At 38.8% G+C, this 20,577-nt stretch overlaps 2 protein-coding genes across 3 annotated transcripts in view; one reads left to right on the top strand and one right to left on the bottom strand.

Annotated features, from left to right (window-relative positions):
- myom2b (myomesin 2b) overlaps positions 1-1,770 on the bottom strand; it is a 30,227-nt gene extending 28,457 nt beyond the window's left edge. Inside the window, exon 1 of the mRNA XM_071907070.2 lies at positions 1,688-1,770. Within this exon, the coding sequence (XP_071763171.2) occupies positions 1,688-1,770 (83 nt within the window). The remainder of the gene's footprint in view (positions 1-1,687) is intronic.
- An 8,974-nt stretch (positions 1,771-10,744) lies between these two features.
- On the top strand, positions 10,745-19,972 carry rnaset2 (ribonuclease T2). 2 transcript variants are annotated; one of them, XM_071907082.2, is made up of 10 exons: positions 10,745-10,920; positions 12,426-12,506; positions 12,823-12,877; positions 16,085-16,134; positions 17,081-17,138; positions 17,425-17,489; positions 18,030-18,143; positions 18,377-18,422; positions 18,727-18,801; positions 18,976-19,972. In XM_071907082.2, the coding sequence occupies exons 2-10, from the start codon at positions 12,433-12,435 to the stop codon at positions 19,168-19,170; spliced, it is 732 nt and encodes a 243-aa protein (XP_071763183.1). In that variant the 5' UTR covers positions 10,745-10,920; positions 12,426-12,432; the 3' UTR covers positions 19,171-19,972. The 2 variants fall into 2 exon arrangements, with proteins under 2 accessions (XP_071763183.1, XP_078140551.1); XM_078284425.1 differs by lacking the exon at positions 10,745-10,920 and adding an exon at positions 12,105-12,136.
- Positions 19,973-20,577: the final 605 nt, after the last annotated feature.

Below are 20,577 nucleotides of genomic sequence, written 5' to 3'. Positions count from 1 at the left end.
GAGGATCTGATTTGTAAAAACAGAAAAAAATAAAAAATAAAAATCACATCTCCGGTCTTGTGTAAATGCAGCCAGAATTGTCTGGAAGCTGTCTAGTCTACAAAACAAAGAAAATGTGATTGGTTTGACATGAAATAGTACAACAGAGAAGGTCACATCCAACTGTAAAAAAGTGTTGGACAGACATGAAGTTCAAATGAAAATGTTATGTCATGCAGAATCTATTAACTTTTTGAGCATGAAATAGGTGCATGATATTTGATCAGAAAATTAATCAAACCCCCACTACACAGTAATACCTCACAGTCTCAGTTCAGGGCACAACACACATGTGAGCTTCACATTTACTTGAGTTTGAAATAAGAAATTACTTTTCAGGAAATAATCTCTGTATTAGCAGGATCACTAGGGCTATATTAGTGAAAAACAATCACAGTTCAACACTTATGATTTACTAGTCATCTATATTAGCAAAGGTCAGACTTGTACGCTGGTTAGCTGTATAGCCTATTAGCAAGAATGAGAAAGGAGCAAGAAAAAGTGAGCAGGAGCGGGAATGAGACTTCTGTAGTAGTGAGTGAACAGATGAAATACAGCAGCAAGAGCAACTGTCGGTACTCAACACACACTCACACACACACACACACACTTACACATTACTAACACCAACTCTACACACTTACCAAACACACAAATGCTAAACGATGACAGAAAAGCAGTTAGCTAATGATGAGAGGAGACCTCATTAGTGATGGAGGGAATTATAACTTAGTGGTAGCACAGTGAATGATCAAGATAATGCCAAGTCACTACCATAGTAACTACATAACACACCACCAGTAGTTTATAACTGCTGTCAAAGTGAAAATGTGAAAACCCACCTTAAAAACAGAATTCACATGCATGATGTTCTAGCTTTGGGAAAAGGTTGTTTATCATGTTCACAGACACTGATGGAACCATCTGAGATCAAAGCAGGAATATATTTCAATTCTGCTTGTGTAAGATTTTTACTAAGGGATAACTTGATGTTTTGAATTGTAGTCTGTTTAATTCACCAGGCTCTTGTCACATTGCACAAAATGAGTTTGCAATTCATTTTTAATACTGGAATGACAGCTAACAAGCAAACAACAAACAAAGCAGTTTGTTTAGGCTGTTAGCATTCATCACTGGAAAACTGACATAGATTTACCAACATGCTGTTTATTTGTTTAAATAAACCAACATTTTTCTCTCACAATGTGACAATGCTATATAACACACTTCACTATGCACTACACATGCTCTACATTTAGGAGTTACTACTTATAACATAAATTATATTAGCAGCATTTTGAATGTTTCAAATGAATTAGAGTTTGCCCACGGAGTCAAGCTCAGGATGTTAGCCAGTTTATTGTATTGAAAACCCATTGAATACCCTCATAGTTTGGTCTCGTTAGGGTTAGCCTAATGTTAGCCAGGTTAGCTTCACTATGTTAAGCTAGTCTTGGTTATCAAGCTAGCTTGCTTCGTACCTGCTATATTTGTGCTGTATGACTTCATTTGCGGTTTCAGTAATGACAAAGCTTGTTACTACTGTTACACTGTCACTATTAGTATTACTATTAGTACTACATAGCTACTGTATTAGCCTAAAGTCTACTTGTTTAGTTAAAATTAGTCTAGACGTGTATCACTGTACCTGCTGTAGTCTTTAACCACATATTTGCTGTGTTTGTGGTAGTATTCATGGTTGTAATTCCCCGGTCTCATCCACATTGACATGGTGACACTGTAGATACTGACCTGTTAGACCAGCAACACACACACACAGACGTCACTGACATGGTGACACTGTAGATACTGACCTATTAGTCAGGCCAGCAACACACACAGACACACACACGCACACTCACACACACACACACACACACACCACTGACATGGTGACAATGGGTACTGAAGAAACCGTATCAAACCAGCAATACAAGCTGATGGATGGGCTACAACACACACACACACACACAGACACACACACAGGACCAAACAAACAAGCATGGATGTAGGCTATTGTTGGAAGAGTAAAAGATGTGATAAGTAATTAACAGAGTACAGCTGCTCGAAAGTTTTTCCACCAATTTGACTGCTCTAAATTTAGCACATGAGCAATTCCTCTATATTCATTTAACAGTGGTGCGCCATGGGCACCATCATTTTCCCACCTCAGTTAAAAGAAATGTGACAAAAATACTAATTTAGACCAAACATCCCCAAAAGCACAGCGTTACTAAGAATAGGCTCTGTGTTTAAAATTACAGCTTTTATCACAACAAGTATCGAGATAAGAACAATTCACATGCTATAACCTACACTTGCACCAAAACTGAGACAAAACAGCTGCAGGCATGGAACCAACACTGATGCTGCCTCCACTGCTACAAAAGAAAACCGAGAGGGAAACATTGCCACACACATTCACTGACAGTTCAGCTTCTTCCAGCTATTCATATCACTCAGGTGCATCATCACAGCCTTCTTGGCTAGCTCACAGATGTTTTGCTGCAGTCAGATGACCCTAACCTCCCATGTCCAAAAACTGGACCATTCAACAATTGAAGAAAAACATTCCCGAGCAAGTGCACCATTTTTGAAAGTGCACATTGTATCCTGTGTGTTTCGTTGACCCGAGATGCGTTAACCTTGCATAGCACGTACAGAAATGTGAAAACATACAATTTAAGAAAAAGAAACACTTAAAAAATCTGGAGTTATGAGGTTTTTATGCATTAGCTTACTGTCATGCTACCTTATGACAGGTCAGCCACCATTTTGCTATTCATAGTATTCCATTACATCACCATAGCCATCTTGGCTCACAGCAGAGCCATATATAGACAGTTTGACTATTGCAGTTTTCAGAGACGGCCATGATAGCTGTACAATCCTGCTCCATCGCCATTGCCAACTAATGGTGATTCTTTGCTGTGTTAAAATGCCCAGAGGGTTTGGCAACGTTATGGAGTACGTTCTTATACTTTACTATACTATTTACTATACTATACTAATACTATACTATTTGCAGCCAACACTGCTCCCATCAGCACTAGTATAAGAGAGGAGGCAGCAGCGTGGTGTCTGTGGTGAAACCTGACCAAACTGTAGTCATGGCATTTTATTTGTAATCAAACAATGAGAGTGAATTATGAGTGCTTTAAGATAATGCATCAGGTTTTTAGTATACAATTCCATGGCATTACTGAATGGGCCATGGTTTTCCTGAAGTGCAAGCATTGGGACACAATTGGAGGTGAGTTTAAGTTGGCCTACAGTAAGTATTGCAACTGTGAGGTAAACTTAGTCTTTTCAAACTCTAGTGCAGTGGGCTAAAGTTGGTCTTTTTGAAGCTTTAGTTTTGGGACACTGAGCTTAAGTTGGCCTTTGTAAGGCCTTTGTATTGGAACCGTCAAGGAAAGTTAGTCTTTTTTGCCAATCTCATTGTAGGACAGTATATATAGTACATAAACAAAAAATGAGGTGTATTCTTTTGCCTCATATTCATCTTTTAATGGGAAAGCCATATAGGTGTGTCAACAGAAACGTTAGCCAATGCTTTTGACTGGATTCATACCAGTACCACATCAGAAATTTAGTCATTTAGTCAAAATGGTTTTAAACAGTATAGTTCTTGGTCTCAAGGTTTAATTATCTTAAACTTCTTTAACACCTTCCGTATTATTCTCACTAGCTGGGTTTCTGACAGCAAAAATGTCTTACTGTACACACATCACAGCGAGAACATAACTGTCTTACATCATGCACACATAGTGGCGTCAGAGCATAATTGTCTTACATCACTCATCATTCATCGTTAGTCCTCAGAGACCAGAAATAAGGTCAACTGAAACATGAACCCTGTACACTGCCAACCTCACCCTGAAAGTTACTGAGCAGCGCTGCACAGGCAGAGATATTCCTGTTCCCCCTCTCTGAAACACTTCAGCTTCACTAAGCCCAACTCTAACCCAATTCTAATGCCCCAAAACAAGCAGCCAGTCAGCCCCACACCCCTAACCTCTGACCCCTTAAGTCAATAATAACAACTAAATTCCCTATCTATGCTACCTATGTTCTCCATTTAAAAAAATGAATGATTTCTTTTTCAAAACAAGTAAAAAAAAAAAAAAAAGTGTGAGATCTTTTGAGAAATGATCTCTTTTGAGATCATTTCTCTTGTTTAAAAATAAAGAGTAGGGCCTGATAAAATGTGATCCTCTAGCCTTAACTAAATGTCAAAAATCAGCTACTGAACTGTAGGCAGACATTATATTTACAATTTAGTTATTTAGCTGATTATCCAGTGATAAACAGTGGGTACAACCAATGCAAGTTTAACCTGGGCAAGCTTTTCTATGGCTTTGCCATCAACCAGCCAGCCCCATTTTCAGTTACTTAAGGATAATTTAGTGATCACATACATTTTGCGAAATCAAATACACCCTGGAAACATTCCAATGGCTTGAGATTTTGAGCTATTCCCAAACTAACTTTTGCTGCATAAAAATTGCAGGGAAAAGGTTTTATATTTTCCAGTGTTCATTGGTGTTGAGTTTTCAGTGACAATTATTTGGAGTGGACAAGTGTTGACTGAAGAGTTTTTTGCCCAATCATAGAGCTGATATGGCTCTGGGGAGGATGTTCAAAACTATCTTAAAGGGTTAAATTAACTCTGATGGGTGTGAACTTCTATATATACGCTGGCACAGTGTTGATTTTAAACACTGACCATTTTGCTGTATTAACCACAAGTCTGATAAAAGCATTCCATAAACATCACATCACTGCAACTTTTCATTTGACTTCCAATTTTCATCAGTCCTTACTGCAAATCAACACATGATTACATTATAAATTGCCTTGCAATGTTTCTTTTTTTTCCTAAACAACACAGCCAAATTCAATATTTCTAATCACACAAAAAACGTGGGAAATCCAAGAAGGAAAAATGACAACCATACAATTCTATTGGCATGCTTATTTCAAGAATCTTAAAGTTATTATTTTTTTTATGACTATTCCTTGAAACAAGTTATATTTTCACTAAATAAGTGAGGTTTCATGAAACCAGCTAGATTATCTGGCAGTACAGAAAGAGAATTTGATTTGAAATATCTTGAAATAAGCTGAATTACTCTGTATATAAGGTCTTCCTATGAATAGTGTTGTTATTGTGAACGTCAACATCAATGTTGCTAATGGCAGAAATATTTTTTTTCTATCAATAACAGCATTGAAAGCGTTCTCTGGTTTCATAGTTAATTCTACCCAACAGCCAGTTAACCAGCCAGAGAAACAGTCACATATTCCTGTACCATCAACCAGAGCTTTCTATCTCACAGAGTTGCACCGATGAAATCACTGAAGCTCCAATCGTTGCCAGTACTTCCTAATTAAATGATAGCATTTAACTCAACACAACCATCAAGCAAGTGGTCTATATAGGCAGTCATATGCTAGTCCCATCAGTCCTTATAGCCTTGTAGCAGACCTCTCCTACTGTCAGTCCAACCATACTGTAACTGCGCAAATGCCTGCCAAATGACACTTGAGCCTCTCCGTTTGCAACAGTAATCCTCTAAAACCCTCAATCATTACCCTACAAACCTCCGAAATCCTTTAGCTTGATTACAAACACCTGTTATTTGAATACAAACACTTGCTGAGTGCTAACCAAGCTATGATGATACGATGGAATACTACAAGCAGCTAATCTAAGATGAAATGTCAGTAAGTAAATGTATGCTGGATGTCAGGATTAAATAAAATCGACACTTCATAATCCCCAGAACTACAAAACCAACAATTTGTCCATCAAAACAACAGACACTCGCTCAGTCCAAGAAGAGTCTAATGGCTTCCCCTCCCCTCTCGCTGTCCAGTGGGAGTCCATTTTAACCAATTAGTGAGTCATTACGATAATCACACACAGACATGTTGTCTATCTGTCCTTCATTATGACAGTCACGCACAGACCCAGACAGGCAATTACTGTCATTATCCTCAAAACGGTGATTAACACGTTCATTCCAATTGAATTACCATTCATCCTTCATAATTGATATATTGTATCATTCATCATTTCAAGTATGATCAGCTGTAGTTGGGGGACACATCAAATCCCTTGTTCCTTCCCTTGTCTCCCGTGTCTTCATCCATCCATCCTACCGATCCCACCTGCTACACTCGAGTTTGAAACATGGAGAGAAGAAGAAGATGGAAAAGACAAAGGGGGAGAGCAGCAGAAAAGAGAATAAAAGAGTAGTCGTTCTTACCCCTTGAGATTTCCTATGCAGAGCCTTCGGTCGTCAGCCTGAATCCACAGGGAGCGCTGGGCCAACAAAACCTCCACCCGTCTCCCACCGACCCGCACCTGCCTCTCCCTGAGGCCTTATAAGGAGAGAGAGCTGCCTATATATAACCAGGATCCTTCAAGACTCCGGGCTGCTGGGACCAGAGGCTTCGATTAAAAAGAGTTTGGCCATCACAGTTTCCAGTGGCAGCCATGTTAGCTCCACAGCTGTGCTCCATGATCGTTGCTAAGTAACAACTGGCCGGCTGATGTTGAGGAGAATCTCAGCATGGTGATGTGATGGAGGGGATTGCCACATATTTACAGCCAACATTTCTTAGATCTAGAGAAGGGGCAGCGATATGGTGCCATTTCTCAAAAACCACATTATCAGTGGCTCTGGTTAGGAGCAGTCTATCCAGTTTATAATTCAGTTATCCATCTCCATGCTGTATTAGCATGGCTGTTGAATTTTAAACAGTATTTCAGGGGAGAGAAGGGCCCGCCGCCTGCATATAGAGCAGACTACTTCAAGACTCTCAGGGCCCAGTTCAGTTGCAATTTCACTGGGATTATGCTAACGTATTTGTACAAAAATGTGCATCTTCAACATATACATTTAAAAACCTTCTAGCTGCAAATTAGACCGTACTGAGGTCTCTCTCAGTCATTCCTCCTGCACTCCTGAACATCTTGAGACGCTGTGCTGCATGCTGAACTTTGGCCAGCGCCTATTTATAAATCTAGCTACAGTTACAGCTGGGACTATTCCTGACGCAGTGGAGGACCTGCGAAACACATTTCACATCCGAGCAAAGACTAAATCATGTGATCGGGCGACGTGATGGTACATATGGGAGAGAGAGAGGGAGAGAGAAAGAGAGAGAGGGAGAGAGAAAGAGAGAGAGAGAGAGAGAGAGACATGTGTGACAGAGACAAACAGAAAAGTGTGAAAGAAAGCAAGCTAGAAATCATAGAATGATTTCTTTATAACTGAACCCAGATGACCAGTTCTGTAATTTCATTCAATGGACCAGGTGCATAAAGATGGTGGCCTTCTGGATTGACATTGTTACCTGTCCTGTGCTTTCAAACACTCATCTTGCCAGTTCAGAAACCAAAAGAGAAGCAGCGTGCTAGACCACCATCTTACTGCACCAGGTCTATCGTTGGAATCCTTGGACTGGCTGGGAAACCTGGGCAGGGGATGTGAATGAAGAACAAGTGGATCATCTCACTTGCAATTCATCTCAGATGCTCATTTGGTGCAAAAGTAGGGGGGGTGGAGAGGCTGGCAAAAGGGACGGGGGGTATTTTTGCCATAAAGTGGAGCACCGTTTCTCTACATAAGTAGTAGGATAATAGTCAACATCAACAGCCCCAACTGCAGGTGGCTGATCCAGACAGACATGTTTTCTAGAGAGACTGGCTTCTACAAGTCACAAAACTCATCTTTAATACAAGAGCGGAGTCTTATTATTCACCTCACCCACACAGGTTTTACCAGGCAAGCTGGGATTTGGACTCACAAGCTCCTATCTCTAATATAACATTTAGGCTAGCACCATGTGTTGCTTTTTGATTTTGGACAACTCTGAATTTTCAATGCGATGCACTGCCACTGACATTTATTTTCATGTATGCTGCTTATTTATGGTAAAATTATATATACATATATTAAAATGCATTAAAATGTTTTTATATATATATATATATATATATATATATATATATATATATATATATATATTTAACAATTCTGAGAGGATTGCATTCCAAACAGTGTACAGGGTACATGCTAAGCATTGCATAGAAATATGTTATTAAATGACAAATATAAAGTATATTGAAAGCAAGTGGTTAGCATTTTGTTGAGAGATTGAACTGTGAACTGGACACAGGGGGATTTCATACTGAGTCAGCTTTTCAGCAATTATGACAAAAAGCCTCATTCTCAAATTGACAAGGGAGACATGCAACCATGCACGGCATTATTAATGTCTTACACAGACAAAAGGTTCATAAAACTCACTCAGCACATAAAAGATGTGTGTGTGTGTGTGTGTGTGTGTGTTGTGAAAACAGAACTCAGAGCTGTATTGACACTGAGCTGTGTAGATACTGTGGTTGTAAAGAGCCCTCTGTTGGTCATTTTGGTAATATACCCTGTAACCACAGCCTAGTGATAATTTCAGCACATATGGTTGTTGTAGAGAGTAGGTGAGCTAGGAGAAACAGGTACTAATTGCATTTAATTAGTCAGGCCTGTCTGATTAGCTGTGAATTGTGGGACATACAGAGACAAAATGTAGACGTCATCAAAATGCAGAAACACATGATAAGCGTGCCACTTGGTAGTTGACAAAAAATTTTATTTATCCATCGTTGGCACTTCTGCAAATGTCATGTTGTTCACTGTGAACCGTAAGTACACAGCATTGCATTTTGACTTGATGCTGACCTTGATCTCATGCATTTCCACAGGTAATTACATCAACTGTCCAAACTCCGCCAAGTGCGAGCACAACTCGATCAAAAAATCCTCCTTAGGTGCACGGCCAAAGATTAATAAATGAAGAAAAGAAGAAGCATGTGGTTTACCTTTTGAAATGCCCATGTGGGATGTGCTATGTTGGTAAAACTAAAAGAGAACTAAAAACCCGGATATCTGAACATAAAAGTAGCATTAGGAATAGGGATGAGAAGTCCTCAGTAGCGAGACACTTTAATTCAGCAGGCCATGACGTGTGTTCCTTGAGGTTCCAGAGAGAGGCGTTTTGGATACATAATATACAAAATGAACACCCAAAAGGTCTGAACGAAGAATTATTATTAGGGTGTTTTCTCTCAAATTGTCTGAACTTGTATTTGTGAAATAGATATGCATTTTTTGAATACATATTTTAAGTTTTTTCTTGTTGGTGTATTGATATGTGCTGCACTCATTCCAGTCCTTCTACCTTGTTGTCATGCTCATATGTATTTGAAAACGCGGAGGGTGGCTATTAATTAGTGGCTCTACTCCTAACTTTAAGGAGAGCCCAGGCTGTTTGGGCAGATTGGCCTGCTGCAGCTGACTGCATGTTCTATTGGCCAACTGCATGTGCAGTTGTTTAGTTTCATAAGGCTAATACCTTCTGCCTGTACAAGGGAAAATGTAGCCTCCCTTCATTTCCATTTTCTGTGTAAAGGATCTGTATTTTGAAATGATAAAAATTTGTGAGATATATGTGCAGAGACATTTAGCTGTATTTTCTATTCTTCTATTCTTATATTATACTTTTTGATACTTATTTTTCCTAAGTGTTATGTTTATGCTGTGGATTGTGTATTCCTGGTATTAATCCGTACTGAGTGGGGGAATTAATTGCTGATGATGGCTTATTGCTGAAACGCGTCCGTCGTTTGTGCTCTATAGCTGCCCATTGAATTAAAAGACAAAAGGACATTATGAGTGCTGGCTTTTCTTTCTTCAATTACATCAACTGTCCCTTTCCATCAGTTGCAGAGTATGTTCATTCTGGTTTTCATAAAGCATGGTTAAGGTCATTTGATTATAGCTCTGCTGAGCTCAGCACAGAGGATAGCAGCTCGCCAACATTGCACCAGTGCCAAGGCAGAGGAAGTGATGCTCAGGGTAACTTTTGGGCAACTCTGATGTTGAAATCACCAAACAGAATGTGAGCATAGTCAAACTGCTCAAGTCCTTCCTTTCAGAAATCAGTGTTACAACATATCAGAAAATCCAGCAAAATATCTATTAATTGTTTAAATTATTTTGTAGTCAGACACCTTGTTTAAACATTTAAGAAGCAAGTTATCTTCAATGGTCATTTTCTCAACTGTCATGCTCCCCTTTACCACAGACTCTTCAAGACTATGGAAACAGCTTTCATATTTCATAAAGATTGTTTCTTTAGCATTGAAGCTGTTGATAGACTGACACTTTCATTTCATTAAGTATATTGACTTTGTAAAAACACTGTTCATCAGCACGGGTGTATTATTCTTAGCATATACAAACTAGTGAAAACAATATTTGACATATGGCTCTGGAAATGTCTCATTTTAGTTAGGCTACAGATTAAAATGAAGAAAAAAAAAAAAAGACTAAATCCATCAAGAGCTGTTATAAGATGATCGTCAAATCATAATGATACTGTAGTGGAAATTGTAATACAAATGTATTCAGAGGTCTCTTGCAGGCTTTCCCGTCAACAAGCCAGGCTGGACAATGAAAAACTTTCAACCGTCGGTGGGGCCCGGAAAATAAATCGAGCCACCCACCCAAGTCAACCGTACGTCACGTGACGAGACGCATGACCTCTACGGCTCTGACGATTGGCTGAGTGGACAGACAGGTAGCGAAGAACGGCTGTGGGACTGGGACCTAGTTTAATACATCCATGACTGGGACATAAACAACTAACTGAACTGACTGTCGCCACCCCCTGTAAGGCTAGAGTGAGTAAACAAAAATTTAATCTAAGTTAACTGAATCAAAAGAGTAGTAGTCTGACCAGTGCAGTATAACCTACGGCCGTAGGGCGAAGCACAACGAGTCTTTGTTTCGGTAGCCTCGGCATAAGGTGAGGTCCATTTTAAACATTACCTTCGTTTAACTGAACGCTAACGTTAAAAGTTAAAAGTGAACTTAGTAGACCAAGCTGTGTGTCTGACATAATGTTGTGGTTTGCTAACAAAGTTGTCTTTGAGTGACAATGCAGTAATACGTTTTAAGACGTTGTGATAACTAGTAACGTTGGGTTTCTTGCTAATGTTGTCAACATTTTCAAAAACTTGGCTGTAATACATCCATGACTTGGCTACGTAGCTAAATTTAACTTGGTGTTCAGCTTGAGGTTTGCTTAACGCTCAAGTCAAAATGTATTTCTTGTGCCACCGTTGGCTCCGTTGCGAAGCATCTCTACTTGGTAGCAGTCAAATTAGCTTACTCTCACTTCCGTCAAACTTACAATTTGCCTATTAACTAAATTAGCCTAATTTGTATTAATGTTAGCGTTGTTAGCGCCTACCGTTGGTACTGCTGCACACTGCAAATCGTGGTCACATTCTGTTTTTTGAAATACATTGTTGCTTAGGTGAAGCTGCTTGATTTTTGATGACCCTACACACGTTTTTTGTTATGCATCTTGCAACACTGCCAGTGTTGCCGAACTGTAAAGGAAGCAATGCGCGGGGCAAATTACACCAGTGCTCAAGGAGTTGCTATCTGCTGCCAGGAAAGAGCTGAATATGTTTTTGACATTATGGCTGACTTTGTTGCTTGCACGTCGTGCATCTACGGTGTCCAAAATGTGACCAGTAACACCAGAAACAGCAAACTGAACATTTTCATGTGAGCTCCAGTCTGCATTATGATAGTAAACTGCACTATTCAACACAATGTATAATGCAACGTTCGCTACTATCAATTTCAGAAATTAATCATTAATTAAGTGTTTTGTCATGAAACAGTACTCCTATACTCACTAACACTATTCTGCTTGACGAGATTTAGGCTTCTGATTGTTAGTTTGGCCCAGGTAATGTGTGCGTGCGTGCACGAACTTACGTGCGCATGTGTGTGTGAGAGAGTGAGAAGACTGGGGTAAAGTTGTGTGTTGATTGCTTAATAAAGTTGTCGCATGACTGTCTATCACCGCTCACTTCCTAGTTGAACCCACTTAAACCACTAGCCTTCTTCTTTTCCTCCTTGCGCGCTGTGTGTCTATGCATCTTGCTTGTGTTTGTAGTAAACCAGAGACTAACATGTACAGTATTTGTAATGCCTTTGTCTGTGAGGTATGTGTACATGTAAAAAAAAAATCAGTAATCAGCATTTATTTTTTTATTATTAGCCTATTCATTATTATTACAGTACTTTCTTTGATGATAATACATGAATTGTCCATGGACACAAATGTTTTTACTAATTCTACTCTCTGGGCATTGTTTTGACCTTTGCATTCATTAGTGACTGCTTGCTATTGTTATGTTGGTGTTACAGGAACTTTAGGTTATTCCAATGTTTAATGCTGGATACTGGATAAGTGCATCTGCCAAATGCCTAACATTTAATATTTGAATCTAGGTCAAACATGCGGCTCTGCTCTACTCTCCTGCTCTGCCTCGGAGCTGCCCTGGTCTCCTCTGCCTTTGTATTGTCACCTCCGTAAGTTACGCAATATAATGCATGGATGGATGGATAAGCTGGCAGATGGTCTGACCCCTGCTACTTTCATACTGTCACCTCTATTAAGTTCAGCCCACCAGACAACTCTAAATGGTTAGCTTGTCCATGTACTGTAGAGCTGGAGGTTAGGTTAATATCCTGTTACCACTCGTCTGTCTGTCTATAATATAGTAGAGATTGTAAAAGGCTACAGGACCTGTCAGTAAACTGGTGAACTAAACTTAACAAGGAATACTTCTGTGAACTGTGAACCATGGTGATTCTGACTCTGTTTATGTGTGTGTGTGTATTCCAGACACATATGGACCAAACTTATCCTGACCCACCATTGGCCCAACACCTTCTGTGGTGTGAGTTTCTTCCTGCTTTTTGTATATGATTATTTTACATGTATGCCTTCAAAGATGCAATATGGACATTTTACCATCCAGATTTGGCTATATTCACATATGCTTTTGAAGAGTCCAACTTGTAGGTGGAAAATAGGATTTTTGAAACTTTCTTAACCCATTATGATTCATCTGTTTTACTTAAATCATGTTTAGCTGTCACTAATTTAGGTCCCTGCATCAATAGCTAAAAAGTCTGTGAGAAAAAATGTCTTCAGTCTCATAGATAATTATTTAAACAAAGCCAATAGTGTGGCAACAGTCTTTCAACCCGTGGCACGATACTGCAGTTGCGGCTCGTACAATATCATGTGACAAGTATCGAGACAAAAGTATGTGGTTGATTAGTCAGCTTTAGCTCGTCAGTCACAGAATCTCAAGAGCGCCATCAGTCAGTACGGGACAAATATAGTGTATTTTTAATATTCTATATTCTTAGCCCAGCATTAACCTTATCCCCAGGCCTAGACAAACAGTTGGTCCATGTCGAGTTTAGTTTTCCTTTTCACACCACATTTTTGTCAAGGCAAAGTCGAGGCTCACCCTGCTCCCAAGCAGGACAGGCTACATTGCTGTGTGTCAGAGTGAAAACCCCTTTCAAAAATGTGAATGTGTTTGCTCACTTTGTCTAGGTTTAGATTAAGGGCTATCATATACAGATAACACATTAATGGCGGTGTGGATAGATTGGCAATAGGGATGCAAATTTTAATCAATTTCCTTAATCGATCGCCAGTCACGTTAATGACCAATTAATCGATTAATCATTATGTAAAAAATAGCTTTTGACATAGAAAATACAAAATACATGTTTTTACACCTGTCTTTAGGCCTACTCAACAAGTTACTCAACCAAGCACAATTCAAAAGATTAACTTAATAATTCTGCAGAACTTGTAAGCCTAATTAGAGGACGTAAACACTAAACATGAGGCCAAACATGCAGAATAAACATACATTTTTCTATTACCAGCCGTCTAACAGCTGAGGCCTATAGTAACTAATCCCGACTCCCGACAACGGACGTCTGTGCCAGCTGGGGGAATCTTCCTGCATTCCCTGTCACTGTGCTTGTAGATGTGCTGTATTTCAACATTGTATTACAATGTTTACAATGAACACTGTCGTCTTTTGGGGTGTAATGCTCCTACACTCGACTTTTCGTCCGCTTGCTTGGCTTTCTTCATAAGCGGTGGTGAAAGTTAAATTGCGCCCTCGTGGCTGTAAATGATTTCAGCAAAAAATGAGAAATAGCACATAGCCTAAATTGTCGATTAATCAGTTAATATATTCTTGATCAATCAAATTTTTAACGGTGATTAATCAATCGTCGATTAATCATTAACATCCCTAATAGGCAATTTAACCAACAATCATGACTAAGAGTATCGCAGCTTAAGACAATATTGCCTCAAAATGTTACTTATGTATGTCATGTGACGTCTACCGAGTCATGAGACTTGCTGTGCGTCAACAATCTGGTTTTTATTAGGCAATAATCTGTTCATGGTCACAGGAGAATCTAGTTTTAACTGTTCATGTTTTTCACCACACAACTGTCATTTCTCATGAAGATTCCTGTTTTTCTGCTTTTCCAACATTACTTAATGCTTTTATGGTATCCTGTGTCGTGTGGTTTTGTATCATATGGTTGACCATGTGTCAGAAGTCTGGGTTTCATTTGGCAACATTGTGGTCTTGGTATGAGAAGTTACCAGTTTCTATTATGGTAATGTTTTACACGTTTCTAGAAACATATCTTTATTTTTTATTACTTAAAATTTTTTGTGTTTAGATAATGCCAAGGCTACCAGTCTAGGCTAAAGTCCACAACAAACATTTTCATTGCAATAAATAGAATATCAAGTATGCACTATGCTCTACCAAAACCTAACTGTGGAGAAGGGATGTAGATCCTTAACCACAAACCATGGTCATTGCCCACGTTACTCTTTCTGCAGTTCTCCTTTCGAGTTAACAGAATTTGCAGTTCCTTAGGGGGATGTGGAGGAGGAACCCGGCACGTTCTAGGTGGTTGGTTATGTAAATAAAATATGTAGAATATATTCCTTTGAAATAATTGTTCATTTACTTGCAAGTAATATCAAAGGCATATTTTTTTTCACTGTTATGTGAGGAGGCTGTTAATAAAACAGGCCACTGAAAAGGCTGTCTGGGGCATTGCAACACTGTATCATCTCATATTAGCAACATGCTGAAACAAACAGGGCTGGACAATAATTCAATATTATTTTGCATCGTCTTTCAATAGAATCATATTGTGATAAAATAACGATATTGTTATTGTGATACAGAATTAGATTGGTTAAATTAATCATAAAAAGCAAATACTAATTAAAGATTCACAAAATTAGATCTCAAACAAATTAGGGAATATTATTTGAAAAATACAAAGTTAGCTGTTAAATATTGGTCTCAAAATAATTTCTTAAGATTATCAAGATATTAATTTTGTCCATATTGGCCAGCCCTAGAAGCAAATGACTCATCAGGCTTGGGATGCTGCCCCCCTTGCAGGAAATTGCCTGTCTGCAGGTATTATGTTCAGCCTTGCCTCTATCTATCTTGCTTTCTGAAAGAAGCATGCAGCAAACTACGTCATCATCACTTGCCACATGGTGGAACTGATAGTGCCAGTCTAAACAAAATCCCAGAGCTACATTATGTGGCTCAAAGCAGCTATATGGTGGATTTAAATTGCTGTTGTAGGTTATCAAACAGAATCAAAAGTCATTATAAGTAATAATAATAATAATAATAATAATAATAATAATAATAATAATATTTATTTGTTTATTGTGGGTTCTAGGATATTTGGACCAGTTCTCAGTAGTTAGAAAAGGTGTGTAGTGTTTGTATCTTCTCATGGCTAATGAAGACAGCTAAAATATAGGCTATTGCTTTCTGTCAGTATTAAAGCTTTGATAATCAGGCTATTGTCCAACGGTAGCTTGATTAGTTTCATTCTTTTAAGTTATTTTTGATGAATGCACCTTGGATGGTTGTTACATATTTTTTTCCCTTTATCTTCTGATGGAACTCTCTCACCCCAGTATCAGTGAATAATAATAACAACAACAACAATACTTCTAACTGTTGGGTTAGTGTGTCCAGATGGAATAATAATATTGTATGTATGAATTGCAGATGGAACACTGTCATCCCAACATTAGCTACTGGACGCTACATGGACTCTGGTAAGACCGCCTGTGTGTGTAGGTGTGTGTGTGTGTGTGTGTGTGAGATTGTTAACCAGGTAACGGTGTGTTCTGAGCCCCTTCAACATGGCTAAAGTCACTAAACAACACCCTCTTGGGCTTTCCTACAGTGGTTACCAGTGAATGTATACTGTCTTAAAAGTTTTTTTGTTGTTGTTTTTACAAAATAGTGTATATACATGAGAACAAAACGCAGCAGAGAACTAGAAAGGTGGCTACAGTGAAACTTGTTATTTGTTTACCACAATTAAATTTAGTAAACTAACTATAAATCACATCCAGGTGAGTACTTGGGGGGGGGGGGGAACCCATAGACTGTACAAAAAGATGGACGTAGTGAGTGTGACGTTTCTGCAGGGCCGTTTTGAAACTGCCGTGTTGACATTTTTTTGGAGCCAGCGCAGCCAAGGGTCGTCCGCCTGCTATTGGCCCGTAATCAGCGAGCTGTCGATCACTGTACAGGCAACCTATCAATCACTAGGAAAACAACCACGTTTTATAACCATTACATCCCGTTAATGACACAAATATTTGAAAATTGGCATAAGGACACACATTAGAAGTGAAATTGGCTACTGAGACCATAACCTCTTGTCGAAAAAATGTATTGACTTTATATTTTGAGCAAGAAGTTTGGTTGTGATCCCACTGACTTGCATGGAGTTGGGCCGGGTTTAGAGTCTTTTTGGAGCCAGCCTCTAGCGGACATAGAGGAATTGCCGCCTACCAGCACTTCCTTATTGGCTTCGCTTGGATAAGCTTGGTTGGAATGGCTGTTTGAATCAATCATATTGCTAAGCTGTAACTACCTTTTATGGTTCTCTCTCTCTCTCTCTCTCTCTCTCTCTCTCTCTCTCACTCTCTCTCTGTGAATGACAGATATAGCGAGAAGATATCTAACTGTGTGCATGTGTCTGTTTTGCAGGCCAGATAAAGGGATTGACTGTAATTCATCATGGCCTTTCAACTCTTCTCTGATAGAGGTATAACACTGTTCACTACTGTGCCTGTGTGTAAAATTGATATGAGCTGTTCATTTCCTCTCTGGCAGCGGTACAGTAGGACATTATTCTCTATTACATGATTTTAATTAACCTTGTACAACACCAGACAAAGCCAAGAGAGACAGGTAAAATTAGGCAGAAAGAGAAGTTGGGCAGGTAAATTAGTGAATTTCTTCAACTTTTCTCCAGTTTGGTCTATGGCAAATTAACTGGATTGTACTGCTGAAACATTTTGGATACAACAAATACATTTGTGTTTTTCCAGGACCTGCTTCCAGACATGGAGAAGAGTTGGCCCGACTTGCGCAACCCCTTGTCTTCCGCATTCTGGTATTGCATCTATCCATCCATACATCTTTCTGTCTGTCAACCTTTCTGCGTGATTTTGTTAATTAGATGGATTAGTATTATACCTTATACTACTACCACATCTACCTAATCTTATACTACAGCTACTGCATAATGAGCAATACTCCCACACTACTGTATTATAATGTAATGCTACTTCTGTTTATATCTCTATCTAATCGACCTTCTCAGCTCCTCTTCTTGAAGTTTCTAGTATTATAGCTTACTCCTCTGTACTACATATACCATATATACCATGAAAATTTGTTTTATTTGAAACACTGTACACTATACTGTTCTGTACCACCTTATTCTCAAATTGATGACAGCGATTCATTTTTTACATTTTATTTCGGGTATTTTGAATGGAAGGATCACAATCTAGGATCTCTCAGCCTATAAAGGATCGCATAAACATTTAGACAGTTGTATACTTCTGTGGCAGGAGCAATATACAACTATCTTTCTGTTGTCTGCCACTCTACTGTATGATACCATACATGTATCTGTCTGTTTTAACAGGAAGTACGAGTGGCATAAACACGGTACCTGTGCATCCAAAGCAGCTTCTCTGAACAGCCAGCATAAGTACTTCAGCAAGGCACTGGAACTATACCATAAAGTGGATTTGGACAGGTACAAAAACACATGCACACACAAACACACACAGACACGTTTCTTTACTTCTTTACTTGTCTCCTTTTCTAGTTCTTACCATTGTCTTGATGTCTCTTGTACTTGTTCAGTCCCAGGCTACTATGCTGATTCACAGAAACTGACTGCACTGTTGTACTTAATGTAAGTCACTCTGGATAAGACCGTCAGCTAAATGCCTCAAATCTAAATCTTCTGTGTTTCTCTTATTGTAGCGTCCTGAAGAAGTTCAACATCATCCCTTCAGAAAAATACTACTCAGTAGGTCTATTCTATTTAGTTCTGGGGGAAATACTGAATACTTGAATTTTCTTGGCATGAAAATGGTCAAATGTAAAGTCCAAGAATATTAGTATCGTTTCAGCCTTAAAAAAACAATATCTGTCAAACTCTATTATGTTCTGTATTGTTTCTGTTGCAATAAAATAATACTATCTATGTGATAATGTGTGTCATGTAATGATAAGGTGACACAACTATCACCTCTCACTTCTGCTTCTGCTCATACTCTGTGTGTGTGTGTGTGTGTGTGTGTGTGTGTGTGTGTGTGTGTGTGTGTGTATAGTTTCCAGACATTGAAGCAGCCATAGAGAACTTCTACGGGGTCAAACCTAAGATCCAGTGTGTCCATCCATCAAAGGTATGAACTGCAAATAAAAATTACTGTTGATGTGTGTGTGTTTTTTGCTTGGTTTTGTTTTTCAGGGAGATGAGGTAGGCCTAAATGTTTTGGATGAGGTAGAGCTGTGTTTGTTGACTGACAGTCTGTTCATGACATTCTTTACAAAGAGAATATGTTTGTTGTATTTGACAGGATAGTGATGTCCAGATTTTGGGTCAGATCGAGATCTGTTTCGGCCCTGACTTCACCCTGCTCGACTGTGAGAGACAGATTACCATGGAAACCATCGCTTGGGGAGACCAGGCCGTTCCCATGGGCGTCGACAAGGCATCTGGGTTCAGTGTGTGTGACCATGATATGCCTGTTTACTATCCAGCTAAGCCTTGAGACACACAGGCAACACCACACTACAGCCCTAGCCACAGACACACACATACTTTACCTACCAGCCAATTCCACCATCTCACACACAGACACTGACACTAAAACCAACCCAACTTCATACAGGCCCTGTTTTCATAGAATTACTGGATAGGCTTGTTGCCAGCATCTACAGTATGCTGTCCTCTTAATGAACAACAAAGCCTTAATGATAATGATATGTAATAATATATGTCATGAATAGCATCACCCAAGTCTTCAGTGCAATTTAAAAACATTTGTGTCTGTCAGTGACAAATACTGGAAAAACTCACCTTAAAAGTGCTGAAATGTTTTATTTTTATAACCTGCAAAAACCAGGTCAAACGCACAAACACGCACACACACACACACACACTCCACTACTACTTAGTACTGTAATGCAATTGTATCCCTTGCTGACCCGTGCTATTTGATTACTCTGACAATGCACATCATCTTTTTTCTCAGGGATGTAGCAAACGTTGAGATAAACACGATTTAATAACGCACACATAGAAAGACAATGAGTTTTACTGATGTGATTGGTGCTGTTTGGTTGTGGCTGTTTTTTTTGTACATAAATTAATTTCGGTGTAAGACGAATAAGTGAACAATTAAACAATAATTTTAATAATAGCTACATTGAATGAATGCTGTATAGTCAGTTGTTCCAACAATGCCAGCTATGAATCTGAATTGATCTGAATCTTTTGGAGTTAAATGAGCAAAATTTGTACTTGTCTGTCATTCTTGAATGCCTTTTTAAATGTTTAATAAAACATTTAAAAAAAAGTGTTTAGTCACTGTGCCCTCTAGTCTAGATTCTTACAAAATATGTAATATTGTGATTCTGTGTATTTTCAACTTGTTAAATTACCTTCTGTTAATGATTTTCTTCTGAAGAATTCATTGTAATCTTAGACGGAACGGCTAAGATACAATGGTGCCACTTTGGTGCCACTGTATGGCTGTTTGGTTCAGTGCATCTCTGCAGGCAGAGGGCTGGGCTCAGCTCACTTACAATTCAATCTATGCAGGAAGCTGATGTTCTGGACAAATTCTGAATTTTGTCATATCCAACATTAACTTAGAGTACTTGTTGATTAGCAAATACATCACAGTTTCTATTTGCATTTTGAATTTATGGAATTGAAAGTGATTTCAGCCCAGCCTTTACCTGCAGGTCTTGGTGAATAAACACTGCAGGGCCATCTGTCCCATAACAGTGGGGTTCTCAGGAATGTCTTTATAAAGTGCATCTTAATTTCTAGTCCAAACAGGTTTATACTCAGATTAAAGACAATGTATTTTTAACATTGTACAACACTTTATCAATGGTTTCGCTTGGTCCAACAATCCTGAAACATTTTCTATGTGTGGAAAACAATGACC

Source organism: Centroberyx gerrardi, chromosome 1 (genome assembly GCF_048128805.1).
Source record: "Centroberyx gerrardi isolate f3 chromosome 1, fCenGer3.hap1.cur.20231027, whole genome shotgun sequence".
Lineage (NCBI taxonomy): Eukaryota > Metazoa > Chordata > Actinopteri > Beryciformes > Berycidae > Centroberyx > Centroberyx gerrardi.
The sequence above is the reverse complement of the archived record's forward strand: the minus strand, read 5'-3'. Positions and strand labels throughout refer to the sequence as shown.